Genomic DNA, 26,835 nt, shown 5'->3' on the forward strand with positions numbered 1-26,835 from the left:
AGAAGAAGCAGCTTTCCTCCAGATCAGTAGACAAACCAGCAACTTGTAGGGCTGAGTTCTAAAAGACTCCTGGGCTGTACACAGTATACGGCTGACGTTGACCTTGTAGAAGCAGAGAGAAGGCCAAACAAGCTAGTGATGAACTTACACCAGGCTCCAAACCTCAACATTCCGTCCCTTCATTCACATTCCAGTTGTCCCCTTTGCTGCCTCAGCAACCATATCCCTGACACAGACTGTCCCAACCAGATCTAAAACAGTGGCCAAAGAAACAGCACCTACCTGTCCAGAAGCCGGAACCCCATCAGTAGAATTTGACTGCAACTTAGGGTAGTGGGAGGGAGGGAGGAACGGAGGGTCGGATGGATGGACGGACAGACAGACAGACGGACAGACAGACAGGCAGACAGACAGGAAGACAGACACACAGAGACACACGAAGCCAGAAAGACAGAGGAGGGAGAGGGAGGAAGTGATTGTGGGTGTGTTTGGAGACAGGATTTAACATAGCCCAGGCTGGCCTCAAGCTAGTGTATGACCTAAAATTACCTTGAAATCTTGATTGGTTTTGCTTCCACCTTCCAAAACTCTGGGTTTATAGGTATGTACTGCCATCCCCAGCTAGGCCACAGTATTAGTAACTAACTGAAGAGTCACTACTTAAAAAAAAAAAAAATCTATCACTAGTCTAGTCTCCAAGGAAATAAATAAAATCTGCATCTAATTGGGCTATTTCTTTGCCTTAAACTCCTTCCCGGAATCCTCTAATATTCTCAGCATAAAGCCCAAACTCCCAAATTGCTATTCACCTGAAGTGGCCCCTCACGATCCCACAGTTAAGTCAGGAAGAAGGGAGGGAGGAGGACAGATCCTAGGTGACAAACCTGACTCATCCTCATGCCTCCAACTTGCTCCCGCCCACCACAGTCACACTGTCTGTCGGTTTGCTCTTCCCTCTGCTTACGGGGGCTCCCCCACAGGCCTCCCCAGCCCCACAGGACCAGGCTGGGCCTCCCGTCAGGGCTCTGGTGACAGCTATCACAGCATCCCTCATGCCATGGGACAAATGCTCCCTTTGTGTGTCTGCTCCCCAATTTAAACATACTCCAAGCCCCTACCTATCCTGTTCACTGTCGTGTCCCCAAGGCCGAGCATGATGAGACCCCGTGGTGGGTCTTCCATAGCGGTAAGGTAAATGAAAGGATGATCTAAAAAAAAAAGTAGGAATGAAACGGAAGAGATGGGCAAGCTTGAGGTCCTTCCCTCAGAGGCGGTGGCTGACCCCATCAGGATGTGCTGCCTTGATTTGTCACCTATGTGGAACGTGGACTCTGCCCTCCTCTGCCCTTTGCATTATAACAACCTTTCATCATAATGTGGCTTTAAATGTGTCTCATTACAGTGAATAAAAGGAAAAGGAAATGAATCTCAGCGAGGACATTATTTACATGTATCTGTATAATCGATACAGGTTTATAGAAACAGCAAGAGAGCTGGGCTGGGTGGACTGTGTGTGTCCATGTAAGCGCAGAGACCTTCCTTCAAGCCTCAGCATTCATTTCGAACCACTAAAAACCCAGGCACAGGGGGTGCTGCCTCAGTCCCAGGCTGAAGAGGAAGAAACACAAAGTGCTCAGGGCTTGCTGAACCTGCTGCACCTTCCCGGCTCAGAGCAAGAACCTGTCTTTAAAAAACAAACAAACAAACAAATGAGGTGGGGAACTTTTGGAAAAGACACTTAAAGCTGACTTCCGGCATGCTTCTGGCTTTTCCCCAGGGCATGGGTCAGAACTCGACTCTCCGTCGAACCCCCATACTCTCCCCACCCTCTGGTCTTAGATTCCATTTTCCCCATCACACTGAGGAGCTCAGAACTTCATGTGATCAGAGGGGATCCGGCTCGTGTACTCTAAAGTCATTATTAACAAGTCTCAGGCTGGCCTGCTCTAACTTCTTCTTTTTTTGTTTTTTTTTTTTTTGTAGGCAAGCAGCAGACTGCTATAGATTGGTAGGGTACATCCATCAAAGGCCCGCAGGGACATGTCCCCTACAGAGAAGCAACCAAGGGGCTGGCCTGAGCCTGGGGAACTGACCACCGATGGTTTGGTATCCACACATTTCCTGAAGCTTGGGGCTCACTGAAGTTCTCAGGCCCAAGAAGGCCCTCCTGCTGAGGTACTCAGCTTCTCCAAAAACACAAAAGTAAACAAAGCGTCAGTTGATGTCCATTCACCACCATAATGCTGACATCAAGTAGAGTGCTCTCATAGCAGAAACCCAGTACCAAGCGACTGCTGGACACTGAAAGATCTCCAGCCAGTGCCTGGGGGAGAAGGACAAAGTGATGGAAGAGGTTCAATGCTTAACTACTTTCACCCCAGAGCCTGCCCCTCCCCAGCCTGCCCATGCTGCAAGCCCAGAGGCTTCCTCGTGGTGGTGGTAGTGGTGGTGGTGGTGGTGGTGGTGATGGTGGTGGTACTGCTGGTGGTGGTGATGGTGATGGCGGTGGTGGTGCACCCTACCCAATCCCAGGCCCATCCATGAGTTACAGTTCAGATCTCAAAGACCCCTGAGAATTCCAAATGCAGGCAGGTGATAAGCCCAGGCCTGAGCTCCTGGAGCTCAGCCAGGACCCATCCTCCCTCTGCCACACCTTCGATGGTCAGTGATAACCACGCACAGCCGACCAGCGTGCTGGAAAGGAACAAGGCTAGACGGCACTAAGCTGCAACCCAACCTGGCTATGCACCACTGAGTTTTCCCCAAAACGGACTTTGAAACTTGTCAGACCGGTTTAAAATCAGCTAATACCCAGGAGAATCATTTATTAAGTGTATCTGGGATGTTTCATGTAGGCCCACTCCAGTTCGGAAATGATAAACGGCCATGAAAATGACTGTATTCATCTCCCCAAAGGAGGACACAAATGTTGTCGCTGCCCTCAAATGAAAGATGGAATAAAGAAAAGCAAACAAAGACTCAAAAGTAGCTTATTATCCATGGCGAGGAAAAGCGCTGAGAGGAACTGAAGGCACAGGGTAAGATGCTAAGGGACTCCCTGAGTTTCCTGGACCAAGGGAGCATCTGCTCGCAAGGAGACTGCTTGATGTGGGCTCTCCCAAGCCCTGGCTCAGCTGGCAACTTGTAGTGTTTTGGACCACAGGACGTGTTTGTAAATGATGGTAGAGTCCAGTCCCCGAGACCTGCCTGCAGTTACCACCACACTCAAAGTACCAAATTAAAAAGCAGGTACACAGATGACTGAGGCAAGGTGAATCATGGATAACGCGTTGTGCAAGCATGAGGACCCGGGTTCAGATCTCCATCCCCGCATAAGGAAGCCGGGTATGGCAGGGCAGGCTTGTAACCCTGCACTGAACAGGCCAGAACAGGTGGATCCTCGGCATCTGTTTAGTGGCTAGACACTCTAGAGGGGAAAGTAAGCTCCAGGTTCAGCGACAGACTTCATCTAAAATAATAAGATGGAAAATGAAGGTGACCTCTGACCTCCACACACTTTCACAGGTGTATGCACCTGCATGGACACACAAGCATGCACCCATGGGGTGGGAGAAGACTAGATTGATAAAAGTCATAATCTACACACACACACACACACACACACACACAGTCTTATTAGCAAAGATAAGCATTTCTTTCCTACATTTCCCAGACTGAAAGTTCAGGGTCTGCTTCCCTTTGCCTCCAAGGTCATGAGGATGATCTAGCCAACTTCCTGTGGCTCAAGAGGTTAAGAACCCTAGAGAAAAACCTACCACAATTTCCCTAAGCAATATAATTTCTGAATATTTGCACTGATACCCAAAGATGTGCTTGTTGTCCTTGACCAAAGAGCTTTTTTTCCCCCCCCCAGCAGAGACCATTAGAGAAGCCACAAGTGGTCAAATGTGGAGAAAGCTGACCATGAGGTGTCTGACCCTAGTCAACAAAACAACCCCTACACCCACAGTTCCTGCAGCATTGTGGAAAGGTTGTAAGAGTCAGCGGATCAAGACATCTGCTGTAATACAGTGTCTTCTATACGTGACAGAGATACTGCACTTATGAAATCTCAATAATATAGTCATATAAGATGCAACACCAGATGACACGCCAACATGCATGGCAGGAAGTCTCACAAGGCCCGTCCCTAGATGAAGAGCTACAGGCGATTAATGTTTGCTGAGGGTGAATCAGTCTTCTCTAGGGACCAGTGCCCTGGTAGGTCATCCAATCCCAAGAGGCCAACCCCAAAACACATAAAGCAGCATTAAATGGGACCAGTGGGCCGAATGTGTAATACTAGTTGAATAAGAGCTCAGGAATTGAGGAGGGACATGGGAGGAGCCGGAGGATAGGGACAGAAATGCTGCAAACACAGTATCACATATGAAACTGTCCAAAGAAAAGAGGAAGAAGACAAGGCTTGAAATAAAGCCAAGTCAAAGAAAAAAAGTAGAAAGGGAGAGAGGGAGGGAGAGAAGGAAGTAAAAAGGGAAGAAAGGAATGAAGGGAGGGAAAAAAGGGAGGGAAAGAGGGAAGTAAAAAGGGAGGGAGGGAAGGAAGTAAAAAGGGAAAAATGAAAAAAAAGAAAAAAGGGAAAAATGAATGAAGGGAGGGAGGGAGGGAGGGAGGGAGGGAGGGAGGAGGAGGAAGAGCCCTGAACTGTTGAGAAGCCCAGAGCGAGTTGTGCTGTGGATCTCCTCCTCCTCTGCTTCCAACAGTAGCCTTCTCTTTTCCATCTGATTTTCCATCAGGAAGCTGGAGATTTCTTTTTCCTTGGCTTCCAATCTGAACTTCGGGCAGAGCCATAAAATTCCTCAGTCTTTTATGGCCTGTTTTTCCTTTATAGTGGAAAGGCACTAATCCCTCAGATGGGATGGATTCAAGAAATAAGTCCAGCCTGTGCAGCACTTGGGAGAGTGTGGCCTCAGTCAGAACCCTGTCACAGTGAGAACCTGGTTCAGATGTCCTCTAAGAGTCTTTCCCTGCCAGGGGCATGTGACAACACCAAAGGCCGAAATGCTCTCTGGGAGAAAGAATGTACACCGCCTGCCCCCCCCCCCCCCCCCCGACACACAGCTCATCTAAAATGTCAGCCTTATGGGCTGGAGAGATGGCTCAGCATTTAAGAGCATTTGCTGCTCTTGCAGAGGTCACAGGTTCAGTTCCCAGCACCCAACAGTGGTGGCTCACAGCCATCTGTAACTCTGTAACCCCTGTACCAGAGGATCTGACACCTTCGTGAGCACCAGCATCCATGTGGTACACAGATAAACACGTAAGCCAAACGCCCAGAATACAGAAAATAATAACATAATTTTAAAAAGTTATATGTCAGCCTCAGAATGAGCCTTGCACCCATGCACCTCACTGTGGATGAGTTTCCCAGACACAAGGAAATGGGGAATCTCAAATGAGTGCTACGCTAGGAGAGACTGGAAAGCCAAAAGACAGATGCCCCAAAACCAAAGTCAGTCTGCAAGTCAGCCCCAAGGACTATGCTCAGATCTCTGCAATCATACGCTGAAGTCCGCGTCTACAGCAGAGTTTGAATCGTGCCTGGCCTGGGTCCGTGTCATTCTATATGCACAGTCTCCAGAAGGGCAGAGCTGGCTTTACTCTATAAATGTCACTGCCCAAAGACACAGCAAGGATGAACTCCTAGGATATCATTTGCAAATTCCTGTTAATCAGGACTTGGCCTGCACTATTTTCATATATAAACAACTATTCAATGGAAGCTTTTCACTGTTCCTTAGGCTCAGGTGCCTAGACCAGAGCATGGGGGGGGGGGGGAGAGTGGTCTCAGTGTCTGTCTCTCTCTCTCTCTCTCTCTCTCTCTCTCTCTCTCTCTCTCTCTCTCTCTCTCTCTCTCTCTCCCTCCCTCCCTCCCTCCCTCCCTTCTCTCTTTTGAGAGACAGGGTCTCACTATGTAGCCTTGGCTGGTTTGGAGTTTGTTACATAGATAAGGCTGGCCTTGAACTCACAGAGATCTGCCTGCCTCTACCTCTTGCGTCCTGAGACTAAAAGTGACCACCACTACACCTAGCTGGGACTCTACTTTACAAAAGCAAACAGGCTGGGCAGTGGTGCTGCACGCCTTTAATCCCAGAAGAGGCAAGTGGATCCCAGAAGAGGCCAGCCTGGTCTACAGAATGAGTTCCAGGACAGCCAGATCTACACAGAGAAGTCCTGTCTTGGCATAAGGAAGGAAGGAAGGAAGGAAGGAAGGAAGGAAGGAAGGAAGGAAGGAAGGAAGGAAGGAAGGAAGGAAAAGAGGGCTGGCAAGCTGGTTCAGCAGTTAAGAGCACTGGCTGCTCATTCAGAGGTCCTGAGTTTAATTCCCAGAAATCATACGACGGCTCACAACCATCTATAATGTGATCTGGTACCCTCTTCTGTCATGTGGTCATATGTGCAAATAGAGTGCTTATATATACAAATACACAAATAAATAAATCTCTTTTTAAAAAAGAAGGAAAAGAACATTAGCTTTTATGATTAAAAAAAAAAGAAAAAACAAAAAACCACTAGTGATCAATCAATCAATCAATAAACAAACAATGGCTCTTTTCTGCCCAGCACAGTAGCTTCATCCACAGCCCTAGATATGCCCTGTTTGCTGTAAGTGACAGGAGGAAGACTGTGAGAGTTCTCAGAACTCTCCTCCCAACAGTGCTGCAGGATGATTGGGCTTGGAGACACTGTTAACATGCTGGTCAACGAGGGAGAACAGAGATCAGACAGAGGCTAGACAAAGTTTTGCTTCCACCCCACCCACCACCTTCCCATCCTGCATGTATGCCGCACAACCCCTCAGCCCGGGCGGGGCACAATCTGGGGAGCCTGCTCCAGGGGAGCTGTTCCAACCCAGGCTAAGGCCTGCCGGGGACCAGGCACTGTGGTGTATACTTTTAATCCCAGCACTTGGAAGGCAATGGTAGGTGGATTTCTTTGCGTTTAAAGACAGCCTGGTCTACAGAGTGAGTTCCAGGACAGCCAGGCTCCTGTCTCAAAAACCAAACAGAAACAACAACAACGATCAAGTCATTCCAAGTGGGTGATGGAGTCACACAAGCAAACATATCCTGATATTTTATGGAGTTCTAGAAGCGGGAGGGCGGTGGCGGGGGAGGGGGTGTGGGACAGGACAAAAGAGACACGGCACAACTAAAGCAAAGCAAATCAGAAGGCAAAGCAATGCCAAAACTCTTGTTGCTAGTTTTTAATACCCTCCTCACATAAGGGACCAACCATTCCTGGGCAGGCAAGTGCTTATTGCAAGCAAAAGGGTGAGTTTCAAGTTTTGTCAGTGCAGAGAGCATTGCACTCAGCCCAGCCTCAGCCAAGGTTGAGCGACACACTAAAAGAAGAAGTAGAATTTCTACTGTACTAAACACCCTGACAAATGCCAGTGCCATTAACTCTATGACCAACAAACTGACTGGGTGGGTGGAAAGACAGATGATGGATAAGGATGGATGGATGGATGATGGATGGATGATGGATGGATGGATGGATGGATGATGGATGGATGGATGGATGGATGGATGGATAGATGATAAATACAGTGGATTGTAACACTACAATCACCGGACTAGAAATCAGGAAGCCTGTTCTTCCACATCTTCTATGTCTAGTGGATTTTTTTTTACTCTAAATATCTCCTGAGCTATTTACTTTATTTATGAATGAGTAGTTAATGAATAACTGATATTAAGTAGTGGAGTTTTTTTTTTTTCCTTCTTTAGTTGGGAGGAAAAGTATGCACAGGCACTTCCCATGGCTGATTGTCTAGAGGAAAAAGAAGAGGAAAGTGAAGAAAGAAAGGGAACAGTGGGGAGAAAAGATGGCGTCGTGACAACTAAATTGCCTTCCGAATAGGGCTCTGGCATAAAATGAAATAATTATAATCCACACACAAGAGTTCTGACATCAGTAGCTTGGGATCTGGGTCCTGCTTGCCTGGCCATGCACAGTTAATAGTTCCTTTTTACTACATCTTAGTGTTCTAAAAACCCAAAAGATCTGGGTGCTGGTCATCTGCCTCAGCCACCAAGTTGTCATATAACTTCCCCAAGGCTTGTTCTCAAATGTCAACGTAAGACAGTATATTTACTACTGTGGTAGTCTGAGTAAGAACGGCCTGTGTGTTTCATTGCTTAGCCCTGCCAAGGCGTGGAACTCTTTGACAGGATTAGAAGGATTTAGGAGGTGTGGCCTTGTTGTAGGAAGTGTGTCATTCACGCCCAGGCCAGTGTTTCTCTCTTGCTCTCTCTCAGCCTATGGATAAGGATGTGGCTCTTAGCTACTTCTCTTCCACCATGCCTGCTGATTGCTGCCGTGTTCTCTACCATGATGACAATGGACTAAGTCTCTGCAGCTGTAAGCAAGGCCCCAATTAAATGCTATCCTTTATGAGAGCTGTCATGGTCATGGTGTCTCGTCATAGCAACAGCGACTAAGACAACAACTGTACTGGTTTGAAGGGGAAACTAAAATAAAATGCATGCTATTATGCAAATGCACAAACACCGTGTAGCCTCATGATGGATGACTCCAGAACAGCACATCCTCCCAAGTCTCTGTAGGACAATCGAAAGAGGCAAAGCTGTCCTGGGCTGGCTGGAATGCAGCCAGTGCTGGGGAAACCCACCATACACCACAGGAGGGCGCGAGCACTAAACTCTCTAACCAACCCTGAATGCCAAGGGAGGCACCAGAAACCGGAAGGCACCACTGTCTCATGGTGAATGCCACTTGCAATGACTTCAAGAGACGGGGGCTCTTGGGAAAGAGAAAGGTCCAGCCCACAGGGGCATGTCAGCATCCTTAGCTGCTATAGTCAGTACTGAAACGTGGGCAGGTAAAGAAGCGCGCCGCATGCATGTAAGTCTGATCCAGCCTACCTGATGGCCTGGCTCTGTCTCGCCCTGGACAGTCCTAACATGTCAACCTTCGTCGAACTGTTTGAGATGTAAAATGTGAGGTGCTGAGTTCCTGGGACCCCTCTTCTTTATTTTCTCACTTTCACCTCACTCACCTTAAAGCAGTCTAGGTGAAAAACTCTTCTAGGACACTATTTGTGTGGGGGGGGGGGCGGGGGGGTGGTTGTTTTGTTTCGTTGAATTGGAACTAACAATAAGAATCAAGATCATATTATGATTAGATACCCCAAACTGAAACAGAAGCTGAGGCGATGCCTTGCTGGGTACTTGTGCAACTGTAAGGACCAGAGTTGGTATCCCCCAAGTCCATCGAGTGTCAGGCAGTACGGTGGCCTCCTATAACCCCAGCATCTAGAAGGCAGAAGCAAAGCATCCCCAGAACAAGATGGCTACATAGATTAGCAGAGGAGTGAACTCTTGGCTCAAGTGAAAAGACTCTTCTTCAACATAGATGGCATTAACCTCTGGTCTCCACATGCATTTGCACACACATGGACATTAACCCCTCATATATATATGCACCCCCACATGTTAATACATACACATGCAAACATGCAAAAAAATTCCACAGGTTTTAGAAACCAATAATCACCGGCATACACATGATGTAATGAGTATCATAATGCCTTGTGTGCAGGTAAGTATCTTAGAAGCATTCTCAATTTTATTTTATTATTTCTTTATTTTTGGTTTTTCAAGACAGGGTTTCTCTGTGTAGCCTTGGCTGTCCTGGACTCGCTTTTTAGACCAGGCTGGCCTCGAACTCACAGAGATCCGCCTGTCTCTGCCTCCCGAGTGCTGGGCTTAAAGGCGTGCGCCAGCACACCTGGCTCATTCTCAATTTTAAAGTTGCCATTTGTTTTAATTAAAGCTGGAATGTCGGTAAGTGACAGAGTTCAGGCCCTAGGAAAGAGTAGCTGCAAGAGAATAAAGAGAGAGAGGAAAGAAAGATCAAATTTGGAAAGGGACAAGCAAACGATGCTGAGTTCCCCAAAACCAAGATCCTGTTTAAGAGGAACATGTCAACCCTACTATGAAGAAGGCTTACCCCTCTGGCCAGCAAAGACAAATGGCATCTGGATATGTCACACAGGATTAGTAACAACACACACACACATGCGCGTGCGAGCGCGCACACGCACGTAGGCGCGCAGGCACGCACATGTACGCACAACCCTCATACTAAAAATAGAATTGCACTTTCCTATTATAAGCATCTTAACTTTTGAAGATACTGCTTACCAAAGTGCTTGCCAAGAGCACTTCTACTCATGTCCCGCTACCCCCGCGACAGATGATGTACCTCGCTTTTCAAATGTGGGCCCAACAACCCCTTATTGGAGAAGGGGGTTCCCCATTGTTCCATCCCTGTGGCAGAACCGAGCAGGACCCCGACCCCTGAAAGACAGAAAGGTAAGGCTGGTGCCTGCCCAGGAAGGGCCAAAGACACCCATCTGAGCTGTGCATCCCCTTCCTGGGGGTCCTAACTTGCTCTCTAGGCACTACAGGCTTCCTTCGCCCAAGCCTTTGCTGCAGAATCCCCTCACTAGGGGACAGCCACATGACTCCAGTCTTCCCTCCCCTACTTGTTTCGGAACCTAGCTTTATCTATCTTCCTCCTCTTTTCCCCTGAAATAGTCGGCTAGCCGGGGCGGGCGTCTGTCTGCACACAGTCATGATAAGCAGTGATAAAGAGAACCTCTTAAAGAGCTCTGTAAGGATAAGGAAGCTGAAACCCACGTTCCCCTGTGGGGGTGGCGGAAGGTGCCTTCTGCAACACCAGTGTCCTAGAAGCAAACCTTCACCCCAGCAATGTTAAGAGCAATTGTATACCGTTTGGCTAAGAAACCTAAATGCTGACGAACTTGGGAGGTGACTGACTTTTGTCCCTACCAAAGAGACATGCTCTTACCTCCATACCTTCACTTTTTCACTTTGAATGAAGATATCAGTTCTCCCCTCGCCCCCACAAACCCCAAAGTGCTCCTCATTAGAATTTAGATGTATGTGACACATTTTCTTTTCTTTCTTTCTTTTCTTTTTTTTGTTTTTGTTTTTGGTTTGGTTTGGTTTGGTTTGGTTTTGGTTTTTGTTTTTCCAGACAGGGTTTCTGTGTGTAGCCTTGGCTGTTCTGGACTCCCTTTGTAGACCAGGCTCGCCTTGAAATCACAGTGATCTGCCTACCTCTGCCTCCCAAGTGCTGGGATTAAAGGCGTGCGCCACCACGCCCAGCCACATTTTCTTTTTTAAGGGTCTACAACCTAGTGAGGTGACTAGACCCAATGCAACAGTCCCACTTCACATTCGAAGAGCTCTAAAGCTCAGAGAGGTTAAGTTTCTTCCCTAAGGTCACAGAGCTCATTAGCAGCAGCGTTAGGCTGGTGAAAAGTAAACACGCTAGCTGTGGATGCAGCACTCTGTGAATATATACTGGCCTATAAAGGCTCGAAAAGCGGGCAGCAAATACAAACTTGGCAAACCACAGCCATTTCCTATGCAGCTCATTAGAATGAGAACTACCATCTGTCTAAGAAGTGGCCCTCAGATGCAAGGCAACCCCTAAACCCACGCGACAGTCAGACCCACAGAATCCAATCAGACGGCCTCCTCAACAGCACAACCAGTCTCAAACCGCAGAAGTCAGTCAGCGTTTACATTTCACAATAGAGTTCTAATAACCCACATTTTTGTGGGCTTATCATAGGACAAGCATTTTCTAAGCACTGTGTATACGCTACGCTATTTATTCCAAACAACACACTTAGATAGATACTGCAGGCTCTGTGCTACCCGAGGAAAAAATAAAAGAGGTTATGCAATTGGTCCATGGGTCATGGAGCTGGTTCAGTGGCGAGGGAGCGGGCAGGGCAGAGAAAAGAGCTCACATCCTTCTAACCCTAACCCTGGCACTATGGTAACCATGCTGCTACCTGCTCCAATGTCTGGCACTCTGCTGCATCCTTCTCAGCTTTTAAATTTTAAAATATAAACATGTTAATATTCACAATAGAGGAGACTGTGTGGAGCAGAGGGGCATAAGGTGCTGTCTGTTATATGTAACAAACAGGGCTCTAAGAAGTAAAGTTGGGGCTGGGATTAGCTCAGTGGTAAAGCACTTGCCTAGTAGACATGAGGCCTTGGGGTTCTACCCTTAGCATTGAAAATAGTAATGTTATTATTATAGTAATAACGTTAAAGGTGGTGCCGGATTATGAGTAAAGGACTGAAAATCACCCAAAGGTACCAGTACTTTCCCTTGCCTTTTCGAATTTTAAAGTGTGCGTATGCACACAAGCACGCAAATGGAATTTTAACACCACGTGGTAATTTCCTTATGGAGGGCAGGAAGGAAGGCACGTCAGTACAAGTAACCAAAGAGCAAATGTTGCTCAACCAGCCACATGAAATTTGCATCTAACCAGCCCAATATTCACGCAGAAGGCAGTATGTTGAGTGGTGGCACCAAAAGCAGAGGCCCTCCCTGTCAAACTCTTCCCTGCCTCTGCGGGAGAACACGCAGGAAGCTCCCCTACCATAAACTGCCAGACTCGGGGTTCCAGACAGTAGTCAGACACCACCCTGACTCCGAAGAGCTGGAGACAGGAGCTGTCCAGAAAGTGGGAGGGCCGGGATGGACGTTCTAGGATTTGGGGTGCAGACCAGAGCAAAGGGAGGATGGGAAAGGCCACGCCTCATCACCGGAGAGACCCCTGCCTGGAAGGTCAAGGGAACCATGGGGCAGAGAAAGAAAGGAAGACCCTCCACAGGCCCTGGGGGGCTGGCCAGGTGAGGAGAATGAGGCCCATTACCCAGGCTGGGACAAAGACAAGCCCTTGTCCTGAGTGGGGAGGTCTATGTTAGGACAATCCTATACAGATCTCGCACAAATTCCTTAGAAGTAAACTAACAAATAATACAGTAACTAACTCCAAAACGCCCCTGGACTTAGTTCTCAGTCACCTGGGCTCAAATAAGTTATTCTTTCTGAACTAACAACCAGTAGGGTCACCATGATCAGGCGTTGTGTACCTTGGGAGAGAAGAACTCTGACAGTCACTGTGGGAGGAGGAGGAGAAGTACAGGGTCCTGTGGCAAATGACAGGGCAAAGCATGAACTGACCTTCCTACCTTGGGATGGTTGATAACTGCTATCACTGATAGGACAAAGCCTTAGGCATGTCTCTGAGAGAGTCTCTGAAGACACCCTGGTGGTAGAGGCACCAGACAAAATAAAAGGAGAAAATGGGGTGAGCGTCAAACCATTCCTCTGTCTGCTTCCTGACTTCAGGCACAGTGTCACTAGCTGCCTCCTGCTCTTGCCACCATGCTGCTCCACCATGGTGGACCATACAGTCAAACCGTGAGCCAGATTAACCCTTTCTTTCTTACGTTGCTGGGATGGTTACATTTTCACTATCCACTTGGTACAATCTAGAATCACTTGGGAAGAGGGTCTCAAGGTAGGATCGCCGGGGATCAGATTGGCCTGCGAGCATGTCTACGGTGAGTGAATATCTTAACTAGGTCCCTTGAGATGGGAAGACTGAGTGTGGGCTGCATGTTTTCATGGGCAGGGCCTGGACAGGAAGACAAGCAGAGAGGGAGCGGAGCACAAGCTTCAGAGCATTAATTTATAGCTCTTCCCTTTTGACTGGGGATACAGTGTAACTGGCTGCCTCAAACTCCTGCTGTCTTGACATCCTGCCCCCACCTCTTGAAAGGTTAGACTGTAACCTGAAACTGTGAACCAAATAAACCCTTTCTCCTTTATCTTACATTTGGGGGGGGGCGGATTTTAGCACAGCAATAGGAAATGAAACCAAGGCAAGTGCTTTTTTTTTTTTCTCCAGATATTTTGTCATAACCACAAGAAAAGTAACCACTATACATCTAAAGGCAGAGGGGATCACTGTGATTTTTATGGGCAATGGAAGGGAGCTACAAATCAAAAGAAATCTCTACTTTTGATTATTGCGAGAATTATTTTAACAAAAGGCCAAATGTCCCTCCTTTGCCTTCAGAGGGACAAGTGACAAGCACAACAGTCCATTCCTGCTCCTGGTCATGCTTAATTATCAGGGCTATAGGGAACATAGATAGTCCCAGAACACCACTGTGAAGATAGAAGGCCCCAGCTACATTTGATTTCCAGGTAAACAACAGATACTTTTTTGGTATACTATGTTTCTCAACCTCCTTGATCACCGAGACCTGATCACTTCCCAAGGCACCTACCCCTTAAAAAGACAATCGGACAGACACTGGCTAACGTATGTTGCGCCCCTAATGGCTGATGGGTGAGTCTCTCAGCTACCTAAAATGGAGGAAATAACCATCAATACAAAAGGCAAAGGCAGAGTCACGGATCTTACATCCTGGAAAAATCTGCTTGCTTCCTGGTTTCTTTCTTTTCCTGTTGTTGTTTTGGTTGGTTTGGTTTGGTTTTTAGACTATCCCTTAATGGCTCCATGGCTCAATAATATGCAAAGAGAGATCATTTTAAAACTAAATTTATTTTATGTGACACGTAGAGTTTAGGTAGAGAAGCAAGCAAAGCAAGGCAGTTTTGTGGTCTTACAACAATGGGGAGAGATGGGGGAGAAAAACAAAACTGGGCAATTTTCCATAGTGAGCGAGACACTTTGGGAGGGGGGAATTAAAGAGACAGAAATATAATGGGGAGGTAGGTTGAGCATAGTCAAAGCCCAAAATGAAGGGTTCAAGGGGCCAATCAAGACTGCTATCAGCTGGACCCAAAGAGCATCTGGCCTTGCTAGTGCAGTGCCACTAATTGATAGGTGTCACCTGACTCCTCAATCAGTAAGTTCCCTGGAGGAAGAAAATGCCGGTCTACCCATGCCTGCAGAGGTAGGTCTAGGTGTAAGGCTGTGCCGAGCCCATCCTCTCAGTTGTGTGTTGACACACCAATGCATTTTCTGATACTCCTTGATAAACGCAGTGTCTCCTAGTAGCTTATTTGCTCACATGACACGGTGCCCGGCACAGAAGGCATCTAATAAACATTTGCTGAAAGGATGAAAAGAAGACCAAAATTGTTTTAATGGCTACTCCACTCTGCCACTGCTCGGCAGGTGCTGTGTGGCCACGCTCTTCTGTTTCTTCTCAGAGGGTGAGTTTCTAAGAGCACACCCTGAGTCCATTGGCTTAAGAGGTATGGCCAGATGGGAGCTCCTACAAGACAGAGCTGGGAAAGGGAGCCTCTCAGTCCGTCAACTAACTGGTGAGTGGGCTTCCCAGACTTCCTGAACAGCTCACACTCTGGAGAGCCATCAGATGGGCGAGAAAAAGACACTTCCCGTTCACGAGACGCTTCCATCTGCCCGGGAAGAAGACTGGCGCTAAGGGGTGCCGCTGTCTGAAAACCAAGCCAACAGCTCTGTTCAAAGTGGACGTAGGCAAAGTCAAAGCATGTCCCCAATATGAAATTCTAGATTCACCCACCATGACTTTTACCAGCTGCTTTGTGAGTTAGTTGTGCTTTGGGCCTTTAAAGACTTGCCAGATGGCGAGCTCAGTGCCACAGCTGACTTAAAAGGTGACCTCCATAACACTCGGAGGTGAGGAAGACGGCATGGGAAGACCAGGGAGGCAGGAGGTCATTGCAGCCCTGGGGGTTGGTGGCAAGCTTGGGTCTCTAACCTGGGCAGGATATTATTAGAATCCCAAGCTGTTCCCTCTGGAGTTTCTGTTTGGTTTGGATATAGGTGAGGTACAGTGACACAGGACATTCCTGTCTTCTTGGTTCTCCCGACCCAGCCTAGGCTTTTGGCCACTTCATATGGTTTCTGTCAGGAAACAAAATTTCAACCAGGTGCAGTGCCGCTGATTAACATTATAATAGATTGTAATTACTTAACAAGCCCATCTAGACCCAGAGGAACTGGGAGAGAGATGTGTGTTGCCAAGTGAAGCTTTTATTTATGTAAAATAGTGCAGTTCTGCTCTGCAGTTCTCTCGGCCTGTGGAAGCTTTGCAGGTGCATCGGGTGGGTGGGCGGGGGTGGGGGGTGGGGAGGAGGAGGGTTGTAGCTACCACCCCAGTAAGACTTTAAACTTGATTTTAAACTCTGCAAACCAAGACACTTGGGCTTTCTGTGGTTCCTCTCACCACAGCACCTTGTATGGGCATTAGGTACCCAGAAGGTACCCAGCTCCCACTTTTAGAAGCTTCAGAGTTCATCAAAAGTCTTTAGTGAAGTGCAAATTGGCCTGGGGAAGTAACAGAGCCCTCTGCAGTCGGAATCTCCAAAGCCTTCCGTAGAGCAGCCTTCCCGTCTTCCGCCTTGCTTTCAACCATACAGAGGGATTGTTTATACAAACCCATAAACTAGTGTGTCTCTCAGCCCTCATCAGAGAACCGTCCTTTTGCAGGAGATAGCAGGACGAGGTGCAGAGGACACTAAACTGGAGTGCTCAGCTCTAAATGGGCCCGCTGTAGCACACCCTCTCCCTGCAAGAATCCTTAGGGAAAAGAGGAAGGAATGGCAGCAAGAAACAAAGGCGCTAGACACCTACAGCAAAACCATGTTCACAGACAGGGCAAGGCCACAGTACACATGAGCTCACAGCAGCCATAACTGTGCACACAGGACCTATACATGATCAAGCCAGACAAAACCCTAGCATGGATGAGAAAGGCGCCATAGAGAGGGGAAGTCAGTTTTCCTCAAGGATGCAGCCTCTACCCTAGCAGAACCTGTACCCTAGCAGATAGTTCTAGATCCATGCATGTACAGGCAGCACTAAATGGACCTGGGAGAGGAAAATGGTGGGGTAGGTGGGAGAATGACCAGAGGGAAGAAAGGATTGAGAGATGAATTTGATAAAAAATAAATAAATAAATAAAATAAAATAAATAAACATTGCAGGTATGTATGAAATCCTCAAACAATAAAAAATGGTATGAAAAAAGAAATACATTCAAATGCTTGCCATTCTAGCCTCTCAAACACACGTCACGCTGCCTAGAGGCAGGAACTGTGGGACACACCTTCTGTCTCACCGAAGCCCCAACATCCACCACTGTGCTGCGCCGTGTCGGTATTGAGAGTCCTTGTCTCTTATTGGCAATCGCTCATTCACTCAGCAATACACTAGGCCCTGTTTGGGTTGCTGAGAAGACAGCAATGAGTAAAAACTCCCGTATTTATAAAACTTCTGTCTTAATACTAGACAAGATAAATAAGAAAAACACAACGTGTAGGAAACAAAGATAAGTGTCAAGGGGAAAAAAAAAAACATGCAAAAGCATATACAAAATGGAGATGAGAAAGAAAATACAAACAAAGCACAATGCCACATACACACAAAAATGTCATGGTAAAGGCATGATTTTTGTGTGCTACTTTAAAATTAATAAGCCTTTAAGATCCTGGAAAGCCAGGCATGGTAACAGTAATCTCAGCCCTTGGAAGGTTGAAGCCAAAGGCCTGAGGGCTTGTGATCAGGCCAAGCTACATAGAAAATCCATGTCTCAAAACAATAATTAAGTAATAAAACAAAATCATAAACCCTGAAAGAGAGTGACATTTTGGATAAGACCGCCGGAAAAGGCTTTACTAGGAAGGTCACATTTGAATAAATGTTTTGAGCCATGAGGTTCTTTATGATCCAAGACACATGAGAGAGGAACGAAGACTGAGGCAGGGACACGGTGAGGATGGCTGAGGTGACCCGTGGGCCCTATGACTAGAGACTCATAAGCAAGGCGAAGAGCAGTAGGTAACAGGACCAGGAAAGGTCCAGAAGGCCTGGCTTCCTTACAGGAAGGAACTGGGTTTTTCCCGCCCCCTGAGGGATTTTTTTTGACAAAGTTCAGGCAAGGGGGAACCAATTAGGGGACTGTTGAGAAAATCCAGACACTGCCTAAGTGACTTGAGCCCAGGAGTGACATGGAAAATGGTAATGCTTGGGATCCATTTTTATGGCAGGCGTGGCAGATGCTACTATGGACTGGCTATGGGGTGTAGGCAAAAGTGAGAGACACCAAGGATGGCTCTTCCTGGTTGCTGGCCTTATCTGTAAAGGCCAAGTTGATGTGACCTGAGCTGAGGAAAGCTAGTTTAGATGGGGGGTGGGGAGGGGGAGGAGCCGAGTAGGGGGTTAGGCATACAATACCATATGTATTGATTTTTTAGATCTACCGTACACAATCACACGTCACTGAGGATAAGAAAGGCCAACATATAAATTCTGGAGTCGCAAGTCTGGTATAGTCTGGAGTCAGGAATTAAAGTTAACAGCCTTGAAACTGTGCTTAAATCCACCAAGGCAAATAAAGCTGATACAGTCAAACCAAACACCTGTCCCTAAATACTCTGATTTCTAACCACCAATCGGCTTCCATAAGTAATGAAACTTTGCTTACAGTGGCCATGTTCCTAGGTCTTCCAAAGCAACCCGATGACATGTAATTAAATTGCTTTTGAAAGCTGAGGAGTCATCGATGATTGATGGCCACTGTGGGAGGGAGAACCTTTTGTCTTAAGAGTACAGACAGTAGCTTACTCACCATGCGCCTGTGGATGCCTAAGAGTATATGGGCAGCACAGATTACAGTTGATGAGTTTGGAAAACGAGGACATAAAATTGAGTGGTTAATGAAGGATGGAAGATCTAGAAGAAGTTGTGCAGATCAACATAATCAAAATATACTGTGTATGATTCTCAAAGACTTAATAAAAGAGAAAAGAAATTTGGTAAGTATAAGTAAATTAAATTTATTTTTAGACTGTATGAGACTTTTCATGAAAAACATATTCAGAAAGCAAGGAGAAAAAAATATATTTCACTGGGCCATCTGTTCATCTTAAGATGCTAAATCTATGAACATCTACACATAATTCTTCAGATATTTAAGAGAATTGCTGAAATGCCATGTGGCCAAATCTTCCACTGAGCGCTTCATATGGCTTCCTTACTTCACTCACATGTCAAGCCTAAGAAGTAAGAATCATCGTTTCCCCGTGTTACAAACCAAGAAACAGGTATCTGGGGCTTAAGTCACATGTTCAAAGTTATACCCCGGGTGTGTCTGGAACATACAGTAAGAACTCAACAATTCCAGTGACAGGTCAACACTCGGGAGCACGGGAACTGAGAGGATCAACTGTTCACTACATTGGCCAGGTGTTAGAGGTGTGTGAGAGAGAGAGAGAGAGAGAGAGAGAGACGGGGGGGGGGGGTGGGGACAGAACACAGACCGCCATGAGTCTGGCTGCGCTAGCCCTAGACCAGGAAGGAATCAATAAGGTAGCTATGCAACACCCTATAGGACCAAGGGGAGGAAACTGAATTAGATAGTAAGCATTATAGGCGTAGGGATGACATCTTGGATGAACAACTCTAATCCTAGCCATAGATCCTTTCTACTTCTTTCTGTGTGTGTCTGTGTGTGTGTGTGTGTGTGTGTGTGTGTGTGTGTGTGTGTGTATCTGAAAATTTTCAGAAATGCCCTAAGAAGATGAGATAATGTCCTTGTGCAGTGTACAAGGACCCCAACAGGAGGAGGTCTGTTTAATAGGGCCACATCCCCAGGATCCACCCAGAATATCATGCTAGGGGCTGGACCCTGGCATTGGTGCGGTAAGAACCTCCCCCCAAGTGATTCTTGTTCATCAAGGCATAGCCAGTCAAGTGGCCTACCCTTTCCCATGCTGGGGGATTCAAGAGGCAACTATGAAACAAGCTTTGAGCAGACACTAAGGGCCAGGCATTGGTCCAAGCACCCTGTGTGTATAAACTCAGTTTTCCCCACAACAACTATTTCAGGCAGATGATGTTACCATTGTCCTTCTACAGAGGAAGAAATGAAGTCTCAGAAAGGGTAAACGGCTCACTGAAGGTCACAGAAGAATTAGGTGAGGAACAGTGGCTTTCCAACCCAAGCACTCTAGTCCCAGCATGCACCCTTAACAGCTGTCACAGTGATCTTTAGCTGTTAATTTGATGTACGTGGGAAGAGGGAATCTCTTCTCCATCAGCTTGCCTGTGGCCTATCTGTGATGTATTTTCATGATTGCTAACTGAAACAGGAAGCCCAGCTGTCTATGAGTGGTGCCACTCCAAGGCTGATGGTCCTGAGTTATATAAAAAATAAATAAATAAATAAAAATTAAATTTAAAAAGAAAGGGGGGGGGGCTGGAGAGATGGCTCAGCGGTTAATAGCACTGTCTGCTCTTCCAGAGGTCCTGAGTTCAATTCCCGGCAACCACATGGTGGCTTATAACCATCTGTAGTGTGATCTAATGACCTCTTCTAGTATATAGGTATGCATGCAAATAAAGCATCATATATAATAAATAAATAAAATCTTAAAAAAAAAAAAGTCGGCTGAGCATGAGAGAGGAAGCAAGCCAGTAGCCAGCATTCTTCCATGATCTCGGCTTCAGTTCTCACCTAGACTTCCTACCTCCTCGGCTTCCCTCACTGACGGACTATAAAATGAAATAAACCCTTCCTTCTCCAAGTCGGTTTTGGTCAGAGTAGCTTATCACATCAACAGAAAGAAAACCAGGGCAGAAGCTCTGGAGAACGGCCCATCAAAGGATAGTGACTTTTAGAATTAGCCACTACATTATGAATGTATCTGTGCGGGGCATGGATGGCACACACCTTTTTTGGTTTTTGTTTTTGTTTTTTGTTTGTTTGGTTTTTTTGAGACAGGGTTTCTCTGAATATCCTTGGCTGTCCTGGACTCACTTTGTAGACCAGGCTGGCCTCGAACTCACCGAGATCCGCCTGCCTCTGCCTCCCAAGTGCTGGGGATTAAAGGCGTGCACCACCACTACCTGGCTTAGGTGGCACACACCTTTAATCCCAGCACCCAGGAGGCAGGCAGATCTCTGTGAGTTCCAGGCCAGCTGGGTCTGCACAATGAGTTCCAGGACAGCCAGGGCTACACAGAGAAACCTTGTCATGTAGAACCAAAATAAACAAATTTCATACGTACACACACACATACATACATACATACATGGCAGATAAATCAAGAGCGTGGCACAAACCGAAGATGTCTTCCAGCATAGTTTGTTTGGCTTGCCAACACAATGGAAAGAAGCTTCAGTGGGGAGACTATCTCAAAACCAAAGCGGAGGGCCAAGGAGATGGCTCAGACAGCAAAGGCGCCTGCTGCCAACGTCCATCCCTGGAACCCACAGGGTGGAAGCAAACAACACCTCCAAGTTGACCTCTGACCTCCATACATACTTCCATAAACACACACACACATACACACACTCATGCACGCACCCACTAGAGTCCATGTAAGTGTGCATGCTAAGTAAATAAACATAAGTAAGTAAAGAAAAAGTAAGGTGGACATCAGTAAAGACGGACATTCTGACACCAACGTCTCACCCCCACAGAATCAGAAGGCTCCTTCTGTTCAGAGCTCCTTTTCTCAAAGCAAGGATAAGGGAGTCGGATCCCAAGGACACACCACTAAAAAAAAAATGCATTTTCCTCACGATTATCCTGAGCCAAAACATCAACAGCTCTGACTGGGCAGGGCAGAGAGTCAACTGTCCTGGTACCCTTACCTAGTGACTGGTAGGCACACCCAAGTCAGTAGCAGTTCATCTAGTTTGTCAAAAAACCTCACTCGAATCCTCTCTTCTCTTTCCCTCCGGCTTTATCTACAGCAGCTCCTTTTGGTCGTCATTCCCTGAAATGCCTTTTCTTCTCATTGTCGGGAAGACAGTTCCCTCGTGCCTTTTCACGTTCTAAAGTCCACCTCAGTCTGGTAAGTGTTCTGCTCTGGAGTTCCACTGTTCAGCCCCACATCCTCAACGGTGTTTTTAAAAAGGCACCAGGATGAGCTTCTTTTTTCATTTTGTACATCCATATTTATTTGAATGTGAACGAAGAAAAACTAAAACTACCAAATTTAAGCCTGTGATTCTATAAAGAAAAGCGGGGCTTGAGGAAAGAGCAGGACAAAGTGAAGGGAATCATATTTTTAAATATTAAATTATAGTTCGGGTAGTACTCATATGCAAAGTCATAGACTGGGGAAACTCTGTCCTGCCTTACCCTCAGCTCAGCCATGCTTACCCCGGTGGCTACAGGACTGAACACAGGTGCTCTCCGCACTGTTCGTCCACTGGTACCTAAGCTTGGCACGCTGTGGTTTTGGCAGATGACTCTTTGAACGTTATCTACACTTTTACACTCAGTATGCCTGTCTCCTCCCAGGAGCCTTCCTGGATTTTCCCAGCCCTCCTGGCATACCCTGCTTTTGAACTTCCAACCTATTTATAGTACCACTCACTAGGACCTGAATTACTGTGTGTGTGTGTGTGTTTGCTCACTGTCCTTTCCCTGGAGAAATGCAGGCCCCTCGAGAGTAACCTGTGGCCTCCTTTTTGAATCCCTGGGTTAGTTAAAATGGTAAGGTTTCCCTGGGAGAATTTGAGCACGCAAGGGGAACTCAGTAGACCGCAGAATACAGAGCCTGCTGAGGAATTCCTGAGTAAAGATGGGAGCGGCTGCTCCACACCCCCCCTCATTTCAGGCTGAGCTCCAGAGTCATACCTACAAAAGGGCATGTCTCTTTATTTCTTCCGAGAAGGGAGCATAGGCCTTTGAGCCCAGGAGATCCTCCCTCCAGCTGTGATGCTATAGTGTACTTGGGTGCCAGACGCGGGGAAGGTGGCCCTTTTACAACTAGTCTCCGTTTCCAGGCTGGCCAGCTCTGGTCCTGGAGTCCCCACATCCATTTTCAGAGAGCGGCCACATCATCCCTCAGTCAGAACCAGCTCCATCACTTGGTTCATTCTTTGGGCTTCTCTCGGTCTTGTTTTTTAAATCTGTCCAATGCCTGTCATATCCAATTCACACTTGCTATAAGGCAGGAGAGATAATGATTTTGAAAGCACTTTACGTTATCGCACACAATAAAAATGTCAGGGCCACAGCATATGAATCTGCAGGGCTAATAAATAGCCTGGGAGGCCAGGCAGGCTGTTCCCCGCTGTGCAAACAGTGGGCAATAGGAGGTTAGGCTCAACTTCCAACCCACCTGCGCATGCCATGCGACCTTGGATGCCCACTTAGCTTCTCTGGAACTCAGTGTCCTTGCCTGGAAATGTTGCCTGTGCACTAGAGGATCTGGTCTAGAGCCAAATCCAGCATAAACGTAAGAACCTTGGAGAATGGCTATCAAGCAACCAGCTCTGACTTGCACACTTTGCCAGGAGAACTGAGGAGAGAGAGAAAGAGAGTCGCATCCTGTCCTGCTCTGTGTCTGAAGTAGACCCCAGTTAGTGCCACCAGAGAAACTCAGATACATCCTTCTAGCTGGTGCATGGATGTGGAAAACACAGACCTGCTGTTGGTCTTCCCTGCTCTCTGCCCACTGTTTACCCCCACTAGCACCTCCTGCAGCAGGCCCCACCTTCCTGTTACTCTAGCCAAAGTTTTCTTCCCCTTTTTATATATACAAAACCACAGATGTTTAGCACTGAAGTCTGTTTCTGAAGTTAGGTATCCCTCCCCCCTACCCCCCCAGGCCCCCTCATCCCTGCCCCATGCCTCTTTGGACATCACTGTGGACAGCAGTAAAGTGGTACCAGTCCAGAAGGGACAGGAAGACAAGTTCAGGATGCTAAGGTTGGCCCTGCTGTCTAAAGTAGAAGCCACAGATGTCCTAGAGCTCAGCTGTGGCTTACAAGGGTTGCCCTAAAAGCCCCTTCAGTAACCATGGTTTCCAGAAGGCTCTGTCACGCCAGGAGCGGGGGAAAAAAAAGAGCAAAGGTTCCCCCCCCACCCCCATTTTCCCCTTTAAAAACTCCATGTCCTTGGAAATTGTGTTTAAAAACAGGATGTAAAGTGATATACCAAGAACATGTGCACCCTCTGACCCCTGCGATACTCATGAAGTTATCTGTGTTTTCAGCAGAGAGTGGTGGCTCTTCTGCAGCTCTTCGCCAGGCAGCACAGACAGCTCTCTGTGCACACCAAAGAATCTGCACAATATATTCACCCATCGCAATCCTTGCTCCAGATAGAGACGTGTAAGAGACCTGAAGATAGAGAGAGTCATTTCCTAATATAACCCTGTTCCTCCAAGAACAGCGCGGGTGGGGGGGAGGAGGACTGGTTGCTCTGACTGTCCAAGTGCGGAGGTTGAATGCGTTTGGTTTAAGGTACTATTGGCAAGGCCTATTTCCAAATCCCTAATATCATCAGTTAACAATTAACTCAATTTCAGAAATAGTGTTTGATTCTACAGTAGCTTGACAATCAAAGCATGGAAGCATAGAGGCTTAAGATTCAAAGTCCTGACTCCTAACACCACAAACAGAACCCCTTTTTAAAATATAGCATTCTAAATAGATGGCTGGCCGGATGTTTCTGGGACTCCAAAGGGGGTGACATCTCTCGGATGCTCACCTCTCCTTGTATGTCAGCAGATGAGCTAAACAGTGATTCGGGGACGAAGAGGCTTCCTACCAGAGGGCTCCATAAAACTACTCACTGGGCTACCCAGGGCAAAGCCAGGACGCACAAGAAATCGCCAGTCTGAGCTCCACTCCACGTGTCTCTCCAAGGACGGAGAGACCCACCCACACACACAGTCACTCAGCCAGCCCACCATGTACTGGCAGGAGACAGCAGATCCCTTCCGCTGAGCTATGCACCTGCATCCTGGGGCTCTCCCAACTTGCAAGCCTCATGTACTGCCCACTGTCAGAAGGGCATGGCGGGGGTGGGGGTGTGGGGGGACAGGGGATAGTGCCCATCTGCCAAATCTCATCTTTCTTAACCTAATGTGTTTCTCCAGCTATGGAATAAAATGTGCCTCTTTAAGGAAACTGAGATGTATATGTACACACAAACACACAGCCTTGAACTCCACAACCAGCGCGGAGGCAGCAAGGCTTTCCTTGGGACCCCCTGACTCCTGGACCTGGAGGGGCTGGACTCACCCAGTCCTCGAAGTGACGGCTCCCGTTCTGCAGCAGCTCCTCAAACTGGATGGTGCAGTTGGCCACGAAGTCGTCGTAGCCGATCGGAGCATCGTGAAAGACAGCCAGCTCGATCTTGCGCCCATTGCACACATCGGTGACGAACTCGTCGTGCCAGGCCGGACTGTTGGTCTTCTGCTTGGTTGCTGTTTGGCCGATGCGGGAGTCGTCCACGTTGAGGGCAATGTAGGGGTCCAAAAGAAATGTCTGCGGCCGGGGTCCCACCGCATGGCGCAGCGACCAGGCTGTGGGCTTCAAGCTCACGGCCTCGCAGATTTTGATCTTAAGAAGGCCATTGAACACTACCATGGTCGGGGCGGGAAGCTGGGGCCGGGGTCACTCCGTCCGCCCCGAGGGCAGGAATGAAGAGCAGACAGCAGGAGCGCTGGGAGCCTGGGGGACTCCTGGGTCCCCTCTCGCCCCACCCCACTCACTCGCTACACCTTGTGGCGCTGCGCCCTGGCGCCGGCGGTCCTCAGAGAGTGCATGTATTTCCTCGCCGGAATCCTAACGGAAAACAGGGAGGGGGGAGAGCTGGAGACGTCCGTTTTTGGAGCAAGTCTCTCCCCCCGACTACAGGCGACACCTCCACGGGAGGAGACGAGCTGTCGCCTCCACTGCAAGCCGCGGGGGCTGCCTCGCTGCCTTGCTGGTTCTTCGGTCGGTGAGCGGAGAAGCAGGCGCCGCGCCCGGCGCTCACCTACCTTTCCGAAACATAATCCCCGGGCAATTTCGACTCCCGGAGGGGGAGGGGGCAGCGGGACGGGGCGGGGACCAGAACTGGGGGCGCAGATTTCAACCCGGATCCTCTTCGCCCACCCAGCGCCTGCCTCGGACGGCGCGGGGCGGAGGGCGGACTGAGGGATGTGCAGTCTATCCGGAGGGATGCATGTCGAGAGGAAATGGTCCTCCCGGGAGCCAATTTTTTTAAAAATCCACAAGCCGCACAGCCAGCCCGGCCGTCGCCTCCCCGGCCAAGCAGTGCCGAGCCGCAGCCGGCGATCGCGAGGCACCCTGCGCCTGGGATCTCACATCCGCGCGGGCTTGGGAGGTAGAAGTGGCCGCCGCTTGGGCTCCGGGCGCAAGCAGGCCGGCACCCGGCGGTGCGCAGCGCGGCGGCGGGGCAGGGATTGCGACTCGGCACGGCCCCTCCTCCCGGCCGCCGGCGCCCGCCCGCCGCGCTCCCCGCGTCCGCGCTCTCGGCTGCCTCCCGCTCTCCGCCCGCCAGAGCGCTTAGCCTGCGATCTCCTTCCCTCGATCGCTGTACGAGCGATTCTCCCTCCCTCTAATGCAGGAAATGCGCAAAAGACGTCAGTGAGTGTGTGTGTGTGTGTGTGTGTGTGTGTGTGTGTGTGTGTGTGTGTGTGTGTGTGTGTGTGTGTGCACGCGCGCGCGCGCGCGCCACTGTTTGGGGAAATAGAAAGTTTTGCCGGTTGGGGGAGCAATACGGCAAAAGTGAGCTGAGCAGAAAACAGCAGAGAGTGGGCCAGCCCAGTCCGGTGGCGGCGGAGCGCGGGGGAGCTTATGGAAAGGACTCTTCGCGGGACCCAGAAGGGTAGCGGCTCTGGGATGCCTAGGCGACTGTCGCTGGCAGAGTCTGAGCTTCTCGGATCTGCACCGGGAGAGCCGAGTCTGCATCCGGAAAGCGGCGAGGTGCATCTCTCGTGCACTCTGCAGCCAACATTATCATTTAGAGTCGGAGCTGGAGGATCGGAGGGGGGTCGCAATGTCCCTGAAGACTCGGCACCTTCCCCCGACCCTGCAAGGACTACGGCGGTCCCCTGCCGCCCACAGGCCCGTCTGTAACTCTGCCCGGGGATTCTCTACTGTGCCGCGATGGGGGAGGGGGCACCCGGACTGCTGAGCTCTTTTGCTGGGTGTGAGTTTTGAAACCT

At 48.5% G+C, this 26,835-nt stretch overlaps 1 protein-coding gene across 1 annotated transcript in view; it reads right to left on the reverse strand.

The window, feature by feature from the left end:
* Prkce (protein kinase C epsilon) overlaps positions 1 to 26,068 on the reverse strand; it is a 486,812-nt gene extending 460,744 nt beyond the window's left edge. Inside the window, exon 1 of the mRNA XM_051159732.1 lies at positions 24,902 to 26,068. Within this exon, the coding sequence (XP_051015689.1) occupies positions 24,902 to 25,249 (348 nt within the window). The 5' untranslated portion in view covers positions 25,250 to 26,068. The remainder of the gene's footprint in view (positions 1 to 24,901) is intronic.
* Positions 26,069 to 26,835: the final 767 nt, after the last annotated feature.

This window comes from Acomys russatus, chromosome 1 (genome assembly GCF_903995435.1).
Source record: "Acomys russatus chromosome 1, mAcoRus1.1, whole genome shotgun sequence".
Taxonomy (NCBI): Eukaryota; Metazoa; Chordata; class Mammalia; order Rodentia; family Muridae; genus Acomys; species Acomys russatus.